The sequence below is a fragment of the Tachysurus fulvidraco genome, chromosome 12 (assembly GCF_022655615.1).
Source record: "Tachysurus fulvidraco isolate hzauxx_2018 chromosome 12, HZAU_PFXX_2.0, whole genome shotgun sequence".
In the NCBI taxonomy this organism is placed as follows: domain Eukaryota; kingdom Metazoa; phylum Chordata; class Actinopteri; order Siluriformes; family Bagridae; genus Tachysurus; species Tachysurus fulvidraco.
This window is the reverse complement of record NC_062529.1, coordinates 10,640,906-10,656,514: the sequence shown is the minus strand read 5'-3', so window position 1 is coordinate 10,656,514 and position 15,609 is coordinate 10,640,906. Positions and strand designations below refer to the sequence as shown.

Genomic DNA, 15,609 nt, shown 5'->3' with positions numbered 1-15,609 from the left:
ACCTAATGAAAATTATTTCTTTTATTTATTCATTTAGATATAAATGAAGATGTTTGACCAGTCTGGATGTCTCATTTCGATAGCAGATAATAGAGCTCACCCTTCTTCACGGTACACCAGAGTCATGGTCTGGAAACAGCTCCTGTACTTTATCTCCCCTGGGACTGGCTGAGGACCCTGGATACGGCTCTTAGCCACGTCAAAGGGGATGTTCACACAGGATGAGATAGTTCCTGACATCAAACCTATAGTAAACTTTCTCATAAACTCCAGACGAGGATCCTTTCAGAGAAAAATGAAAAAGAGATACTGGGTAGAATCTAAATTTAAAGCAGAAGAGAAAGTTTATGAACCAGAGCACAAAAGATCAGTTTCATTTCAGTATGCAGTCTTGAACATTTGTGGCAGGGGGTTCTGGAGCAATTGCAGGTTTATTAATATATTGTTTTGGAAAGCTGAACATGATTCTAATGTTTGTGAAGAAAATGAGATTTTAGACCTGAATTTTAAAAACATAAACCAGGAATATAGAACACAAAACAGCTGCCCACTAAAGTATGTTGTGGTTGGCTTTCTATATTTAATCATTTTAGAATAAACAGACCAGCAAATGTGAATTCAGTGAAGAGTGGAAAATGTGCCACTGAGGGGCATCCCTCATGTCTGTAGAAACTAAACTGTAGGCATGGAAAAGCAGAAAATAGACAGAGAGAGAGTAATGAAGGAAGGATAATGGGGAGGCTGGGATCATGAATATGAATGCAAAGCTGGCATTAAAGCTCAGACCATTTTATGGTAGCGGGAGGCAGATTAGAATTTCCGGAGTACAGTGTGGATTCTCCTATTGGGTGAGGCACATCACATGATACAGGGTGAGCTTTGGCGATAGGATTTATAAACAGGGTTCATGCAGGCAGACTGGGCAGGCATATGGGGACAATTTGGGTAATTGGGCTGTGACTCGGCACTAGAGTATTACAGTACCAAAAAAAGTCCAGACCCACGCAGCTCTGACAGCTAATTGGCCAGGATATTTTTACAAATGACAGCAGCCTTGCTGGGTCCGGCCTTTCTCAAAGCAGCGGACACCCCGAGTGAAGAGCTGAATCAACAGCTAATCCAAAAGTCTGCAGCAGGGGGAGGAGCACTGTTCTGAAAAGCACAACCAGCACTGGACCCTGCTATTTACACAACCAACACACCATATAGCTCTTCCAGCATTCCTCATTTCATTCATCACACAGGACCATGGTTCTTGCGGGATGCCCCCTACAACCAGATTCATTATTAAACTGTAATTGGATCAGGAGCTTTCACTGCAGCATTATTGTAAAAATAGCACTCAGTACACATAATCAGATGGCCATGCGCACTTGTGGCCAGAAACCACCAGAGGAGATGAATCACGGATTAATCTCGATCGAGCTACATGAATCTTAAGGTCTATGAGTGACTCAAGCTGAAACCTCAAAGCCCTCAAAGTTCAGCTTTCCTCAAAAATTTTGCTCATCTGTTTGGCTCTGAGGAAGCAGTAAATATTGGGTTCAGGCCTCATCAGACAGGCAGCTTTTTGGACAATGACATTCTGAGTCCAAATCTACACAAGGAAAAAATGCTCTGCAGATCTTATACTGTAACTCACCAAAAACTGAAACAATACCACTGCCTGCTTCCAATTAGTTAATTGGAGTTAATCTAATGCTCCAGAATATACATGTGGAGCATATGGCTCCATTTCAATTTAACAAAATTAACTTTTGTTTGGGAGTAAAACCCTGCCGGATGTGTAATGTGAACCCTTGAGGATGTGACAGAGAGCAAACACAGAAAGGATTAGTATGGTTGATCTTAGCAGCTCATTTTCTCTACTTCTATGTCTCTTTCCCTCTATGTACAAACCCACACAGTTTATTAGACAAATTTCACATTTTGTACGATCTACAGAGTAAAGTACAGATTTGCAGCGTTATTACAGTTTTTGTTCTATAGGTGTCATTAAAGACAAGGACGCATCTTTTTAATGTCAGAATCCAACACCCCTCAGTTTAAATTTTTTATTACCTTGCTGGCAGGAAGGTTGTCTTTAACGTTGAAGTAAAAGCCAAAGTAGATCATGTTGAAGATGCCGTGGCGTCCCAAGGTGGAGGTCAGGCCCTTATTTAGCCCACGCAGACCAAAGCCATCTGAATTAATAATCATTCGAGCCTGGCTGAAGGTGGATGGCTGCTAGATAGGAAAATAGGCACGAGTATAGAAGACGCACACTATTAAAAGTACATTATGACATTCGAAAGTCTAAATACATTACTGTTACAATTGTCTCATACCACTTTGAAGGAATTTCTGTTGGCCTGAAGGTTCACTTTAACTACTTCAAATGGATTAACCACCAGAGCTTCTGTTAAACCTGAGCCAAGCCCAGCCAGGGAGAGAGCCTGACACACACAGAGAAAGATGCAAGTAGCCAAACGACCAAAAGAGCTATAATAAAGACAATGTTTGCATCATATACAAATACACAGTATATTTTGGATGATCAGTCAATGCTTTAGGTATGAATGTCAGACCAACAACAGTGATACTAAGCTTCCTAAAAATGTGTTTGTTCAGATGGAGGGCTTGACTTTAACCTACTTGCTGAAAGAAACTGCTTCCATCATTCATTCACACAGGGAAGAATGGGGACACAGACAGAAAACAAAGATGAATGAATTGCCACAGACAAATTGACTGGAACAAAGATTAATTTCTCCAGATGCAGAAATAAAAGCCCTACTTGAATGGCTTGAATGAGTCAGAAAAGAATCATTTTCATATACTTCTTAAAGTTCTCAAATGATCTATATTTTGAAAATAAATGGATTTCCTTTATTTGTTTAACTAGTCTGATTCACACACCCTAAACTGGCATCTAGATCTTATGTGCTGTAATGAACAGATCTATTTTTAACATAGTTAATGTCAACATGTATACATGTATGTTTGATGTCGGTATTATAATGTCAGCAGATATGAATATACTGTACGTGTATGTATATTTATGTATTCATGTAAGTGTGTGTTCCTGTACTGGTGTAATGGGAAAATGTCAGGGTGGTTTATTTGTCTCATTACTCTCCATCATTTTCTATCCCCCATCACACCATGCTAGACCATCATCTCAAACAAGCCTCTGCCATGTTTACACAGCTAGCTCTCCACGTTTTCATTTGTTATTTGTATTATTACTGCATACGTCCTCATCCATCAAGCTGAGCCTTCTCAGCTGCACCGAACAGGAAGAGGGGGCTCTGCCACACTATTCAAACATGCCCCTTAATAAATTCAGTCCATTGCTAATGAACTAACCTATCCTCATTGTGTTATATATTTGACACTTTACCAGATCGCTGCCTAGGTAGGTACAGCATGACATGTTCAGTGAGGATTGGAGAAGGCAGGACATAGGGATGTAATGGATGGACTAGGTAAATATTTCCCATTCTGTGGTTGTACAAACAATTTTTAGATGGGAAATGTGCAGTGAAAGAGAAAGAGAGAGAGAGAGAGAGAGAGAGAGAGAGAGAGAGAGAGAGAGAGAGAGAGAGAGAAAGAGAGAGAGAGAGAGAATGTTTGTGTGTGTGCATGTGTGAAAATTGACAAAGGAAACTTGTCTATTGGACTGCAGGGAATATAGAGCTGTCACAGTAATGGATCATCTATCACACACTTCAATTTGCTAACATACATGTCTTCCTTTCTGCCAACAGACTTAGGAATGCTGGAGGCAATACAGAGCATGCAGTCATTTATTACTCTAAGCACTGGACTGAGTCCATACTGAATACTAATATACTGAGTATATTAATTGGCAGTTGTACATTATCTGGAACTATATGTATCTCTCACCATACCAACTTTAACACACCCAACACAGATTAAGCATGAAAGAAAAAAAAAAACATTGTATGTACTATGATCACTGGTATGTGTGTTTATATATACTGTAGCATGTACATGAATTGTGCATATGAATTGACTTACCAGGCCCTGGGATAACGTTGTATAACTAAGCAGATTCTTGTATTGCTCAAAGGTGAAAAACTGTAGCATAGACAAGAGAAATGAGCAAATTATCAGCTTCAGGAAGTACTAAATATATATATATATATATATATAAACACACACACACACACACACACACACACACACACACACACACACACACACACACACACACACACACACACACACACACACACACACACACACACACACACACACACACACAGAAAGAGAGAGATGCCACCACCCTGAGCAAACACAGCTCACACACAGACCCTAAAGATCATAACAGGAACATGCTCTCGCGTGCCCGCACAGCATACACACTAATGTCATAGACAGCTACAAGCACCGGTCATTGTTAAATTTTTAAAAATGATATTACATCAAAGAAGAACTATTGGAACAAATCAAATATGTCAACAATAAACACAAAATTCATACAGCAAAGAAAATATAACAGATGAATACGCATTTAGATATTTTACATAAATACATACTTTACAAGTTAATAGACTTGGGTTTAACCACTAAAATCCAATGACCTCATTAGTAGAAACATTAGTTGTCCAAATAGGACCTGACAGATGCCCAAACACAACAATCTCCAGAGTTTATTGAGAATGGTGTTAAAAACAAAAATGACCCTGTGAGCAGAAGTTATGCTTTAAGAAATGCCTTGTCGAGAGTTCAGAGGTGAATGGCCAGACTGGTTAAGCTAGCAGGTAGGTTATGAAAACTCGACTAACCACTTTTTACAATCGTGCTGAGCAAAAAAGCAACACAGAATGCATATCATGTCAAACCTTGCGCTGATAAGCAACAATAGAAAAAGGCCACATCAACCTGTCAGCCAGGACCAGGAATGTGTGGCTATAGCAGGTCCAGACTCATCAACAGTGTACAGTGTATGAGTCTGGACCTGCTATAGCCACACATTCCTGGTCCTGGCTGACGGGTTGATGTGGCTATAGCAGGTCCAGACTCATCAACAATGTACAGTTGAAAATTAGAGAAGGACCAAGCAAGTTTTTTCAAATCCTAAAACTGTCCTGGTTCATTGAACCTTTGCTGCTGTAGTCACAATCTCCTTTAAAGACTGTTGTGCATGAAACTCTAAGGAAATCAGTTTCTAAAATACTTAATGAGCCCATTTGACTCCAAAAATCATGGATTGATCAAAGTCACTGACATCTATCAACATCACTGAAACTGGTGACCTGTATGTGTATAATTTATTTTTTACATGATTTTCTGTTTAGATAATTGTATGAATAAACAGGGGTACCGTTCCTATTAATGGTCCTTCTAAAGTGGTCAGTCAGTGTATATAATAAAATTCAATTACACCTGCTCTGTCTCCACCAGCAGCATGATCTGTGATGCTCTAGAAGGTCTGCATGGCATGAAGATCAATAATGAATGACCATAGTATATATACAGAGTGTGAGCATAAACAGAACCTTGATCTTGCATGCTTCAGGTGAAATACTACTAACTGCTGCAAGGAGCACACACATGCCTATGTTTGTGTGTTTGTTGTGTACATGTTGTGCATTTTGTCAGGCAGCTGTTACCTTAACCGCTCTCTTTGGCGTCTCGGCTAGTATTGGTGGCAGGATTCCCTTGTAAAACCCATACATTCTGTGAACAGTGGACAATTTTGTAACACTCAAACATGATGAATACACACAAAGTAAGTTTTCAGTTAATTGACTTTAGGATAGAGAAAGAGGTTGATCAAGGAAATGTGCACAACTATCCAAACATTTCACAAAAAAAGTGCTTAAGATCTGTGAACACCTGTTAACCATTTAATCCTATTACATGTTTACATAATTCACGAGTTTTCAAAATGGTAGAGACTTCCACGGAAATGCGTGCACTGCTGACCATATGCTCTTAGAATGAATGGAGGACGCCACTGTTTATGTACCATTGATCTATTTCAACTGGAACGCTGCAATGGTAAAATTACATTACATTAAAGCTCACTACCATAAACTGTCAGTACATGAAAATTAGTCTAAAGAAAATAGTTAGAATTAGATACAATCATTCCTCCTGTTCTTAACAGCAGTAGTGTAGCCAGTTTCCTTGGTGTACTTCTACGGAAAACCGGCCCTATCATCTGCTGATACATACTGCTGATTATCTTGACAGAGCTTCAACTGTTCTTGTCTGTTTGTTTGAAAGCAATTGTTTCCTGCCTAAAAACAGGCTCGACTGGTCTTTAAGCTTCAATAAGGGAAAACTGCTTTGCACAGTAGAACTCTATAGCTCATTACTGCTATAGGTGAAATAGTTGCAGTTCCTTGTGTCTAAAAAGTTCAGTTCAGTTTCATTTACAAACATATTTAAATGAAATATCAACATACCTCATTTGACATTTGATAATTACATTAATTATGAGGGCTAATCCAAACAGTCCTTACCTGTATTCAACAGTACAATGTTACTATCTCAGTTACTATCTCGGTTAAGACCTGAAATAGCATAGTATAAAATAAATAAATAAATAAATAAACAAACAAACAAATAAATAAATAAAAAAATATTCAATAAATTAATATTGAATAAATAAACAATAACTGTTAGAATAACTTTCAAAAAAAGTTTCTAAATAAACTTCAGCCTGTGTAAATGTAAATGCATTTTAACTGCGTAAACTGCAACTGCCAACTTAGTTACTGGACATGAAAATTCATAATAAGGAATTACATATTTACATATTCACTAATTTCTATTGTTAACACACTCTTTTCGAGCACCTTGATAAGCATTCCCTGTTTAGACAGCACATATATACATTTCTGCAGTTGAAACCTGCCTCTGTTTTCTTAATCTTAATGTCAGGACAAGCCTGAGCACAGAAAACTCCTCTCATCTCCCTGTCTGCAAAAACACCATAATGGGCACAAAGAAATATTCGAGTTTTGTAAGATTCCAGGAAATAACGTATGTATTGTAAAATGCCACTCATAGTTTTTTGCACACCTGGTTTCTCATGTTTTATTTAATCACCAATTACTGCCACAGACTTTACCAAAATGAGACAGAATAGCAATTCATTAAGGAAGCTTAAATCTTAGTAGTGTTTATTAACTGCTCTCTCTCAGATCCTCTAAATGATTATTTTATTAAAGGCAGACACACTTGAAGGGTAAACCTTTTAAGCCAGTAGATTAAAGACTCATGGAGCTTATATTAAATAGAAAGCATAAATAAGTGCCATGCTACCAGTGTCTAATTAGGCATTGGAGTAGAGTAGAGTTGAGTAGAGTACAAGATTGTGACTTTTCCAATTAGAATAAAGAAATTTCTAACATCTCTCAAGTTCATCATACTGTAAGTACATCAGAAGTTTTTCATGAAGGTTGTGGTAAAAATGTAAAAATGAAAGAGAAAGCTAGAGAGTGGGAAAGGAATTTTGAGTAGCAGATCATTCACATGTTGATACTGAACACACTTTTGTGGACAGAGAAGACAGGGTAGCGTGACTTCTGAGTGTAAAACCCACCACACAACTGTATTGTGAAAACACAACCATGCAGTGGTCAACAGAGATGTTCTCGGCTGATTGCTTCTGGGTGTAAATATTGTTGTTCTTACAAACACTGATGGGCTGATTACCTGAAATTCTACCACAACCCATATCAAAAGCCTGCTACTTCCACCAACAAATAAATCACTCGTTCAATGGGATCTGTTTAATCATATTTAATCTAGTTTTGGGGCAATATGGCAACAGAACGCCTGCTGCACTGACAAAAGTGAACTTTTGTGAGTGTGAAAGTGTAGAGTCAAAAAGGAAGCCCCTTCTCCGAAGCATGCAAACTCGCTTCCCGGGAGTGGTTAGTCTAAGAAATCATCAGGTGGTCAGATAAAGCTCAGATTTGTAACACACACACTCAAGACCCCATTTGACTGAGCCTGGTTTGAATGCTGATTTGACTCTAAATGTAAAGCACACGCAAGGTCTCCACTAGGCCTTCGTAAACAAATCAATTCCCATTTAGGATCTGTGTGGGTCCAGCTGCCTGTGTTTGTATAGGTGTGATTTGTCTTTGATTTCCATAAACCCATTTTGTCCCATTCAACACAGAGCCACATAACTCATCATAACAAAAAGGGAGGAAGGAAACAACGCATTAACCAAATTGGATAATGAGACATATGTTTGATTTCAGTCTAGCTTTGGATACTGTCTTCAAATAACTACTAGACATTTCTCTTTATCTCTCTATCTCTTACTCAGGGAAAATCCTATGCATGCTGCAGGCCAGGTGCCCTGTACCTGACTAACAGCCTGCATGGTTCATCTGCAAATATTACTATTTACTAAGGGAAGCTGTAACCTTGTCCCTAGCCAAGAATAACACGGAATCATCTATCATAAAAGAGCAAGCAGAGACACAGAACATCTAATGTTATACCTGCCAAATCAAGCAAAATAGAAGCAAACTAAGAATTCATTGTGGCAAGTAAGAGCTTGTACTTTTATCACCTCCTATACAAGTTTTTTAAAACTAGTTGTTTCAGACTAGCTCATTAATGATTGCGTTAATGATAAGGAAACAATAACTTATATAAATCAACTGTGGTACATGGCAGTAAAAAAATATTGCTTTCATTGTGTTTAAAAACAATTTGATCTTAAAGTACAGGTTTCTTATCAAAACTTTTAATAAGAATTTTTAAATACCATTAATTGCATTGGCTCTTTGGAACTTGTCAGTGATAGTATTGTTAAACTTTTAAAATGAATCAAGTGCTATGAAATCTTTCTGATCAAACACTAGTCATGTTGGCTGACTTCAATGCTTATTCGAATCAAATTTCTTTGTCACATACACATACATACAGGATACGATATGCAGTGAAATGCTTTAGGCAACTGTCAATTTATGTCGTGCTATTTATTAAAGGCTAACAATGTGACCATCTTCAAAGCAGCTGATTTGCTAGAAGCTGACATGTAAGGAGCTGACAGAAAAGAGAATATAAATTCTATTAATTTATAATTCATTCAATAATATGAATATTTCAGTTATGTATACTGTTCAGTAACAAATAAACCAGTTTTTTGTTTGAAAATTGAAAAATGTGTGTGGATATAAAATTTGTGCTTTTTTATATGCCTGTTGGTAAAAACTGGACGAACGAGAATTTGAAAAGGATTACTGTGCATTTTGAACATTAGACAATGTCAAATGTCAACTCTTACAAAAACTTTTAAAGTGATTTTGTTATTCAGCATAATAGTGTCTCCTTATGATTCTAAAATTCAAATTCAAATTATTTCAAAGAATAATTGTGCAAAAAAAAACCAACCAAATTTCTGTTTAGCTGTGAACAGATCATGATGAGGCCTCCTCCTACACATACACTCACTCTGCCTTCAGCCAGACAAATCACATAAACTGTGGCCAGATTAATAGATTACAACAGTGCCTTGGGCATTGGCAGTTAGTTTGACATCTTAACACATTTAGGAACAATTGTACTGTCAATCACCACTCACAACATATAATGTAAAATAATTGTGTACACTTTACCAACCTTAAGTACAATGTACATTTCTATATTAGCACTGTTGCTACTTGACATGTTGCACTTGCCAAAACATGGAATCATGTTGTTTTTAAAGCTGAGATCTTATGCTAAAATGGCTTACTTGTGTTTAGTTAATTGCCATGTTGAAACAGAGAGATGTAATATTTCTACTGAAATTGAACCTAAGCAAAGACAGAGCAAATGGGAGAAGGTTATTAATGGTAATAACTCCACAACAGAGTCTCCCCAACATTTAAAAAAAAATCATAGCTGCATTATTTTGGCCTGTGGATATGGGAATACTTTATCCTTGGCTGTAATTCCACAACACAAATATATAATGGGGTGATAATTGGGCTTGAGAAAAGAAGAGCTGGTGTCTGCAGGGGAAGCACATGCCGACTCCACTGAGAGTGAGAATGTCATGCAGTATTTGTGAGCTGGTGAAGTATCTCGCAGCAGTCTCTCCCCATGAGCTGTTGCTGATTCACTGTCACTTGTGGCCATACACACACCTTACAACATATTAGTTGTATAAAGCTGTCAACACTACAAAATGCACCATAGACAAAATAGAAACCACTATTTTTCAAATCTCCACTTTATAAAATGTGGCAAACTGCAGTTTGTTAAGCACTGCTACGTAGTTACTACAACTGGATAGACTACTGTCAGTGTCATAACTGCCATATTCTAACAGTGTCAGTTTCTTTTTCACTCAACAGAAAGACGTACTCACAACACTGCAATCTCTAGCCAGCCCTTGTATACAAATATAACATGAATATGGGAAAGACTAATTATAATGCCATAAATAATATTAATGATAATATTAGTAATAACAGAAGCGACGACAGAAGACAAAACAATTTTTTGTTGTGGTGTAGAGGAAGTAAACAATTTACTGAAATCAATTTAAAATCTGACTGCCTTAAAACATTTGGGTTTAAATATTGAGTTTTGAATAAGGGTTAGGTGCTTACTGAACTTATTCTTTGTTATACTTAAATAAATTCACTAAGTTAAGCACCAAAAGAAAAATCAAATCTATTACTTCACATTCTAGCCATGAACCTAGAGATACATCAAATTCTCAAACAATCAGGTGTGTATATTCAGTATGTTTTATTTTATTTCCTTATTAAAGCACTCAAACACATACATGCAGAAAGCAAACATGGTACATTTCTAAGTACACACCAATAATATGGTGTTGGACCAGCAAGGTAAAGAAACATACACATACAGTAATGCACAATGTACATATGTCCACAGCTGAAAGCTGAATGCTTACCCCTCTTTGTGAAATATGGTTCTGAAACAGTCCCCCAGGCCTTTATAGCTGTTTGGGTCACCAATTCCTCGCTGAATTTGGAACCTGAGGGAACATACTGACAGTTCATTACTGATGATATATACTCATTTTTCTTTAAAAATAACCGTGTTTATTACAAATCATTAGTAAATTATTAATTATTTTCCAGAAATCATGCATGCTGTTAGAAATATGTTTCTCAATATATGCAGGCTAATTTCTGTAACCAAAAGATTTCTGTAATTTTAACATCACAATAAAAATATATTTAAGGTATGGCAAATAGATGCCTACCATATACATGAAGACATTTTGGATAGAAAATATACAATGTTTTATAACATTTAGAATCTCTGGATTAATGGAACATCATTTTGACTTCTTTTATATTAAAGACTTAATCTTTTTGGGAATCAATATCCATTTATCCATACACTGTTTTGTTTGTTTTAGTAAGTCTTGTGTTTATTCAAAATAATTTTCACAAGTAAAGATAAAATATGTACATCTAATTACATGTTCACTTTATTTACCAGCTACCAGTTCTTAAACAGAAATTGATTTGAAAATTGATTTGTATTTGGATTTTTGTTTTGTTTCTGTTGGTTTCAAGTAAACAATATGTCCCATAAGTCTCCATACATAGGGGAAATAAAAGCTTTTTAGCAAAATGTATCTTTCGTTAAAAAACATCAACATCATTGCAATTTCTTTCTTGAGTCCCAGTTTGGTGACAGTGTCATGTGATAAGAGATACTTGAAATGTTTCCTGTTTCCTGTACATCACAACATTACAACAGCCATGATAATGATTTCAATGCATTCTTCTTTTGTCAAAGTAATTCTTAAAGGCCATCTGTTAAAAGTAGGAACGGCATTCTTAAATGTATGAAAAATGTTGGAAGACATTTTGCAAAAAGTGTTTATTTCTTCTATGTACAGGGGCACCCTGTATAATTATATATACATAATTCTATGCACAGGCAGTTTGTAGAATTGCTTATCAAATAAATATCTTTTTTGTGACATATAAAATTAGTTACAAGACAAGTATTCAGTGCAGAAAAGTTCTTCTAAGTTTTATCTCGATCCACTAACACCTGAAAGAAAACTGATTTTAGGAACAGGATTACAATAATTTGTCGACTTATTAACAAAAAATAAAGAAACACAGACTAATTTGTGTAAAATCTTAAACAGTCTCTAATCTGTAATTGGTTACAGAGCCTGTTCTAGAAACACAACCCAATGGAGAAAATAAACATTTACTTAACCTACTGTATATTTTCTAATTAGCACCGTTTTCCCCATAGCGGGCATTCAGGCTGCTGCTGTTACCTTTTAGTTACAACCCTGAATTGACATAAAAATGTATAATATATTAGGTAAGGGACCATTTGTAGCTCCAAACATGTTAGTAACTTACTAATAAACATATTCAAACTAACTCTGTGAAAATGTTAAACAGGGTGCTCCTGAAAAGCGTTTTTACTGCATTATCCTATTTCATTGTACAGATAATGATAAAAGGAAACCTGCTGGGTGGATTTTACACATCCTGTTTGTACTTGTGTGTGTGTGTGTGTGTGTGTGTGTGTGTGTGTGTGTGTGTGTGTGTGTGTGTGTGTGTGAATATAGTATATATAAAATCACAATCCTACTGTTTTAAGAAATGATTATGTTTTAGTGAAACTATTCAGATCTAATCTAATTAGAAAAAGTGGCCAATAAATGTCCACACCCTAAACAATTTTTACTACACCAGACTAATGTTTACAGTTAAATGTTTAAAGAGAGATACTGTTTATAAGAGGATAACAGCCATCATTCAGAATAACTTTGTATTGATTTGTTCTGTCTTTTTAAAGGTATGCCTATAAACAAAATACCCAACATAGCATGCAAGAGCCTCTAGTTTTTTGTTTTTCAGCTGTCATTTGTGTCTTTTGCTACTACCAATACTCAAACTAGATCTAAAAAACAAAACAGTGAATGTATTTTTTTAATTAACAGCTTTAATTTACTTATATTTTACAAGAGAAACTCTCACTAATATGCTACTGCCATTTTAGTGCCACTGCTGTTCTGAGAATGAAGCATTTTTGGGTCATAAAGCAACAGTGAGTAAAATGAAAAGCATTTGAGGGCAAAATAAAAATAGCCAAATTCAAACCTTATTATGTGAGAGGAACAAAAAAAAGATGAGAGAAGCAGTTTAGAAGATGGGGGTAGTATGGAGAAGAGCGAAGATTCCCCTCATATGGTTTTGACTGCCAAGTCAAGAGGTCAGCAGTTAGTCGTTCAGTCGGGTGCCTGATGGGGCCATAAAGAGCCTTGGTTCCATCGAAGGAAGGGGTTTACTGAGGTGACTAGGCTTTCATAAAGCCAACAGATTAACATCATAGAGGGGTGTCTCCCAGCATACAATTTTGTAAATTCCCTAATAGCTTGTAAGGCATGCCTGGAAAACAGTTAAAATAGCACCATAAATGAACTTCTAACACCATATTAAGAGAGGGAAAGAAAAAACTGCTTAAAGGGCACGCAGTCTGTGGCACTGGGGGCAACACTTGTAAGGGAAAGGAAAGAGATGGGGCACAGACCTGGAGATTTGAGACCAGAGGAACTTGTGAACAAATTTAAATGAGCCTTAATTATAATTTAAGTCATATAAATGCAGGGTCAAATATAGCTGGAGTTCTATTTCTCTACGTTCGTTTTGTTGGGACAGGCTGACCCAGACTAGGCATGAGAGAGAGAGAGAGAGAGAGAGAGAGAGGGAGAGAGAGCGAGAGAGAGAGAGAGAGAGAGAGAGAGATGCCTATGGCCTACTCTCAGCCCCCTGACCTCACACCTGACCCTGAGGTCACCTCATTTCCTTGTGTCCCTTACCTACCCTCTCATAAAGATCTTGGACCCAACAGCTCGGCCTGTGAGTGATAATGGGGTATATGAGGAGTTCATGGCACTGCCACATCAAACTCAATGCCAATACCAAAGGACGAGGCAAAAGTTTTTCTTCTGGTCAGCATTTTTATACGGGTCCTCCATATGACATAACAAAATAGTAACCTGAGTCAGAACTGTCAACAAGCTTATACATTCCTGTTACAGTCAGCAGAGAGAAAACCCATGTAAAGCCGTAGGGCATCAATAACATCTGACACTCTCTGAATTCTTTGTGGTATAACCCAAGAAAGAGATGTACTCAAAACTGATGATGACTGCAAGTTCACTGACAATATGGAACCTAACTCTCTGTGCATTATTTTACTACTACACATCATGATGAACAGTCAGGTAAGGGTGAAGATAAGGGCAGGTTGGTGTTTCTGTGAGCAATATGAGTGCTATGGGGTAAATAACCCTGGAGTCTTTTACTTGACCCCAAATTCCTTGTAAAAAGTGCATATTCAAGGCCCTAGAAAAGAGGATAAATAACAGGGAATGGGAACCCCTTCTTTGTATTTTTACAGACACAGACAAGTATGCAGTGTTTTAGGGCCAGGCAGAGTGCTAGGGCCTTGGCCCCTCTGAGACCCTTGTGGTAATAGGCCTATTTGAGTCCAACAGGGGGGGCTGTGCTAGGCTAGAGGACATGCTGATGTGCTCAGGACCAATAACGATGGCGTTAAAAGGAGCCCTTTGGGAAAGGTAGAAGGTTACTGGATTGATCAAAAGACTTAAGTTTGATGGCTTTACCTTTAAAGGGGTAGGTTGAACTTTTAAAAAGGTCTCTTAAATTTGCCTTATTAAATACTTGGGTATTTCCCCATGAAAATGAAAAAAGTAAACTACTAATTCAGTAGAATTTTTTTCCAACAATAAATAACATTGAATGAAAGCATCCTGTAGTACCTGGGAATAAGTGTGATGAGTAATGTGATGCCATAGAGCAAACAACAATACACACACATATACTGTATATATATATATATATATATATATATATATATATATATATATATATATATATATATATATACACACACTAATATATATATATATATATATATATATATATATATATATATATATATATATATATATATATATATATATATATATATATATATATATACGTATACACACACACACACACACACACACACACACACACACACACACACACACTGAACACTTTAATAGGAATACTATATACTAACACTGGGTAAGATCTCCCTTTGCAAAACAGCCTCAATCTTTCATGCCATGGATTTCTCAATATGTTGGAAATGTCCTGTTGAGATTGCATACAATTTCTGCAGATTTTTCTGCTGCACTTTCATGCTAAAAATCTCTTGTTCTACCACATCACAAACGTCTTGCTTGTTGGTTTACGGGGTTTCTTATAATGTGCTCATTGAATGTATATACACTGATCAGCCAAAACACTGGCATTAAAAGTGAGGGGGAAAAAACATTAATTAATTTGTTGTATAAGGATCTGAGAAACGTTGACAAGGGCCTAATTGTGAAGGTTGGAAGACTTGGCCAGTGCATCTCCAAAGCAGTAGTGTTATGTTCTGGGTGTGCAGCAGTTTAGTACCAACAAAGCATAGTCCAAGGAAGGTGAACCAACCGGTGAACCATCGACAGAGTCATGGGCCCATAAGGCCCACTGTTGCATGTGAGGTCGTCTGGTCTGAGCCCGCAGAAGAGCTACTATAGCACAAATTAGAGAAAAGGTTTAA

At 36.9% G+C, this 15,609-nt stretch overlaps 1 protein-coding gene across 2 annotated transcripts in view; it reads right to left on the bottom strand.

The window, feature by feature from the left end:
• Positions 1 to 15,609, bottom strand: part of slc25a21 (solute carrier family 25 member 21) — a 70,289-nt gene that overhangs the window by 3,071 nt on the left and 51,609 nt on the right. The window contains exons 4-9 of one of the 2 annotated variants that reach the window (XM_027172746.2): positions 10,895 to 10,978; positions 5,622 to 5,688; positions 4,024 to 4,083; positions 2,328 to 2,435; positions 2,062 to 2,226; positions 101 to 282 (exon numbers count right to left, since the gene is read on the bottom strand). In XM_027172746.2, the coding sequence (XP_027028547.1) occupies positions 101 to 282; positions 2,062 to 2,226; positions 2,328 to 2,435; positions 4,024 to 4,083; positions 5,622 to 5,688; positions 10,895 to 10,978 (666 nt within the window). The remainder of the gene's footprint in view (positions 1 to 100; positions 283 to 2,061; positions 2,227 to 2,327; positions 2,436 to 4,023; positions 4,084 to 5,621; positions 5,689 to 10,894; positions 10,979 to 15,609) is intronic. The other variant, XM_027172747.2, reaches the window with a different exon arrangement.